This window comes from Priapulus caudatus, unplaced genomic scaffold (assembly GCF_000485595.1).
Source record: "Priapulus caudatus unplaced genomic scaffold, Priapulus_caudatus-5.0.1 Scaffold951, whole genome shotgun sequence".
NCBI classification, from domain to species: domain Eukaryota; kingdom Metazoa; phylum Priapulida; class Priapulimorpha; order Priapulimorphida; family Priapulidae; genus Priapulus; species Priapulus caudatus.
In genome coordinates this window covers 4287-8844 of record NW_014578012.1, presented here as the reverse complement: position 1 = coordinate 8844, position 4558 = coordinate 4287, and the positions used below count along the sequence as shown (strand labels likewise).

Below are 4558 nucleotides of genomic sequence, written 5' to 3'. Positions count from 1 at the left end.
GGTGGCCGGTTTGGCAGAATAAATGATTTTCAACATTCATAGACCCAACATCAAGACGTGTTTTCAATATCACAGAGGCAACCAAAAATATACGAATGCTTTTGTTATTTACGTGTTGATACTAGCTTCACATAATTGTAAAAATTTGACAGTTTAGAGATATCACTAAAGAAGGCCCTTAAATAATTTTAAACTTTAAACATGATATCATCTATTCAACACTTTGAAACAATAAGATTATAGAGAATAGTGAGATTATATAAAATATTATGAGATTATACACAATACTGTGAGATTCTAGACAATATCATAAGCTTATAGAAAATACCATGAGATTATACACAATGTTACAAGATCACAGACTGTGACAGTGTAGGCATGCACCTGTGTGTAAGCTGTTATGCTAGATCACAGACTGTGACAGTGTAGGCACGCACCTGTGTGTAAGCTGTTAGGCTAGATCACAGACTGTGACAGCGCACGCACCTGTGTGTAAGCTGTTATGCTAGATCACAGACTGTGACAGTGTACGCACCTGTGTGTAAACTGTTAGGCTAGATCACAGACTGTGACAGTGTAGGCACGCACCTGTGTGTAAGCTGTTAGGCTAGATCACAGACTGTGACAGTGTAGGCACCTGTGTGTAAGCTGTTAGGCTAGATCACAGACTGCGACAGTGTAGGCACGCACCTGTGTGTAAGCTGTTAGGCTAGATCACAGCCTGTGACAGTGTACGCACCTGTGTGTAAGCTGTTAGGCTAGATCACAGCCTGTGACAGTGTAGGCACCTGTGTGTAAGCTGTTAGGCTAGATCACAGACTGTGACAGCGCACGCACCTGTGCGTAAGCTGTTAGGCTAGATCACAGCCTGTGACAGTGTAGGCACCTGTGGGTAAGCTGTTAGGCTAGATCACAGCCTGTGACAGTGCACGCACCTGTGTGTAAGCTGTTAGGCTAGATCACAGCCTGTGACAGTGTACGCACATGTGTGTCTGTGATCTAGCCTAACAGCTTCCTGTGACAGTGTAGGCATGCACCTGTGTGTAAACTGTTAGGCTAGATCACAGCCTGTGACAGTGTAGGCACGCACCTGTGTGTAAGCTGTTCGGCTGGACGATGTTTACGAACCCACGGGTCATCCCATACAGACCAGCGAGCGCTCCTGCCTTGTACTCCACGTCGGCCATGTAGCGCGCAGGCAACCGTGGAAACGCGTCGTCGTCGCCCCACACGACCGTGCCGTTCTCCAGCGCGATGTTGCCGCTCGTCGCCGCGACGACCGGCAGCAGGAGCGCGGCAACGGCGAAGCATGGTAGGAGGCGCCACTCTTGCATCTTCACGCTCGGTGGGGCGGTGCGGCGAACGGTCAGCGTGGATTACCTGTCGGGGAGCAGCAGGTTTTCTTTTTGTCTTAGGTGTTTCGTGAGAGGGCGAAACTTTGCGGTTTAACTCGAGAACTGGTGATTAGTCATACAAAGTTGCATTGTGCCAGCGAGTGGTTGCGGTCTTGTACCTGTAAAGGCAACGGGTTAAATTGTCTTAGGTGTTTCACAAGTGGGCGACACTTTGCAGCTCGACTCAAGGACTGGAAATTGCTATTTACATTGTGCCATCGCACTAGAGGGTGAATTGCACTTGTTAACGCTACCTGCAAAGGCAATGGGTTCAATCTTTATAGGTGTTCTAAGAGGGTAACACTTTGCAGTTTAACTTGAGAACTGGGAGCTACTATTCTGTGATTGCATCACACTAGGGAGTGGTTTGTACTTGTTAACTTTATCTGTAAAGGCAATGGGTGAATTTGTTAACATTGGGCTGCCAATGCCAGCCAGTGTAACTTGAACACCTCAGTTAAAGTTGAATCATGCTTGATGGGGATAGATATAGACTGTATAAATAACTGCATGTCACTTTGCTAAGGGTAGACAATTGAGCTGTCAACATGGACGAATAATGATTATAACGTATCTGAGTGTGTTTGAACAGTGAACATGTTTAACATGCTCTCAAGAGTATTTATCAAGCATTTCAAGATTTGATCGCACATTTAAAATTAAAGGTATTCCATATACATTAATAATTTGAGTACTCGCTGACACAGATTCATTATTCGATCAATATAAATAATACCAGGAGTAGATAAACTGTTATTCTACTAATGGTAACGTGCTATACTCACTCAAATATTCTCGATTTCACCACCTAAGAGCACTCCACGTTCTTTGCTTGTCAAGTTGCTGCGATATCCTGCGTTAAAACACAATATGTTACCAAAGTATCGAGTTCGTCTAAGGATTAGCTATGGCACCAGGAGAATTTTCACAAATGTGTGATCAGGAACGCCCAAGAGTTTCAACAGAGGGAAAATACACGATTAATATATGCGTCATGCAATGACTCACTAGTAGACTCGTGTGACCTCCTGCCAGCCTTCCTGCCAGCCTGTGTCTTCCTGCCAGCAAATATGGGTGCATATATTCGTAAATAACAGGAAATGCACAATCATAAATACACTACAGTCAACTCTCTCGGTACGGACCACCCGCGAGACTGTCTATTTAGTTTGGTTTTCTGTGAAGTTCTGTTTATAGGGGGGCTATTCTAGGCATGTCTTACACGTCTAAGATGGTGTTGAGACTTAAAAATCGTCGGGTTTATCATGAGATTCAGTTTCGAGGGTGTTCAGAATTTGGAGAGTTGACTGTATTGCGTTACTATTGTAACCTACTGAATACGTCCTACCCCTAATAAACTTCTTACGTGACATCAGAGCAACGCTGTTTTCAACCTGAACCACAAACGCCTACCGATCTACCTACACTGCCCTAAATTCCTCTAGAAACCAGGAACACCTCATAATGCATTTTTACCACATTTTTACACCAAGCAGTACAGTCGGCAACGATTATATATGTGCGAATGTGATTGCTGTAATACAAGTATAATACCACACGGTATACGAACGAACGTCACAGCGTACTCCTTTACTCGGCACTCCTTTACACGAGCGTGTGCACGCACACAACAAACACCACTACACTGAACTACACTGAAACCCGACAAGCAGAAGCAATGTATGATCTATCACACACACACACACACTCTCTCTCTCTCTCTCTCTGCATACTTATTAGCAGCCACCCTACGTAGGTGCGCCTGCAAGTGTTGGCACAGATGGGATGCCTGACACGATTGATTCCTGCTTCTTTTCATCCCCGTAGTCGCGTGTTTATGCAACCTGCCATGGTTACACCACAACACGTGTCGGCAGCCAATGCTCTCATGCATTAGCCATTAACCTGCATGCATGATTTATCCGGGGCACGCGGTGCATCTTGACTGAGTGCAGATAGCTCTGGAACTATAGCCCTTCGCTCTGCCACAGGTGAGTGAAGGGCTATAGTTCTAGAGCTAGTGTGCAAGTAGACCGCCGCCGCGACCGGTGTCTTGGTACATACCCACGGTGCAACGTCACGACACACATAAATACAAGCGGTTCAGATTTTGCCCATTAACAAATATATGTGAAAGAAATAACGAAATGGAAAAAAAACGAAAATCTATAAAGCTAATGAAATATGAACTTATAAGGATGAGCATGAAGTGGAATGGGTTTCAGGGTTCTCCCTAGGATGAAATTGAAACAGGGGGAGGGGAAGGGGAAGGGGGGAGGGGGAGGGGAAACTAGGGGGGTCCGGGGGCCTGGTCGAATCACTGGCAGCAAGAACAAGTCCGCACCTGCAGCTACAACACACACGCATCTATTGACTATATATAACAACATTATATAGAGTACCGAAGTGATGACGTCACGGTGGCATGACAATGAACCTACTGCCCACTGGTTCTACACAATCATATGCTCTGGTAACATTAACTGCGTGTCGTGTTTTGTACCTTAATAGCTAGAATTTATAATACAATTGTTAACTCAAATTCGTTCGCGCCATATGATAGTTAGTAACACTTTCTACCGGCCATAGCGCGGTGTATAATTAGCCTTATGAGTGATACCGGCTGCCATTATTGCCGCTAATTAATTAGTGGGGGGACTAATCGCGCTTCAATATGACTCAAATTTCACAGAGTTAAGGACCTTAAGACATGTGTTATAATATCTAGAACTTTACTAGAAATGTAACTCAAATCATTCGCGCATAGATGATTAGTTAGTACACTTCCCTACTGGTCATAGCATAATAGCCATATGCGGCGGGGTATGCAAAATAAAAACAAAACGTCTACGAATTCCATTTTTATTTTCAATCACAGGTCGGAGCAATTCCTTTTTGTTTAGACGCCATGTCACTCAAATGGGCCCAAGCTGCAGCCTAGACACAACTGCAGCCGGATCAACGAGCGTAATCACGACAGCGCCACCATGTGGCCGCCACAATGACTTTAATCGCTGCCTTACTTAGAATACATACGAATCCCTTCTGGGTATAGGATAAAGCCGAGAATCGGTTCAATTGAGCGCAGTTCTGGCCATTGCCGAAATTGTTTGGACTTTGCACGTAGTGCGAGAATAAATCGCAATGTCGTATTTCGTACTTTG

The 4558-nt window shown here is 44.7% G+C and overlaps 1 protein-coding gene across 1 annotated transcript in view; it reads right to left on the bottom strand.

The window, feature by feature from the left end:
- The window catches only part of LOC106814607 (prominin-1-like), a 7323-nt gene extending 4330 nt beyond the window's left edge, over nucleotides 1-2993 (bottom strand). The window contains exons 1-2 of the mRNA XM_014818941.1: nucleotides 2180-2993; nucleotides 1091-1513 (exon numbers count right to left, since the gene is read on the bottom strand). Of these exons, the coding sequence (XP_014674427.1) occupies nucleotides 1091-1334 (244 nt within the window). The 5' untranslated portion in view covers nucleotides 1335-1513; nucleotides 2180-2993. The remainder of the gene's footprint in view (nucleotides 1-1090; nucleotides 1514-2179) is intronic.
- Nucleotides 2994-4558: the final 1565 nt, after the last annotated feature.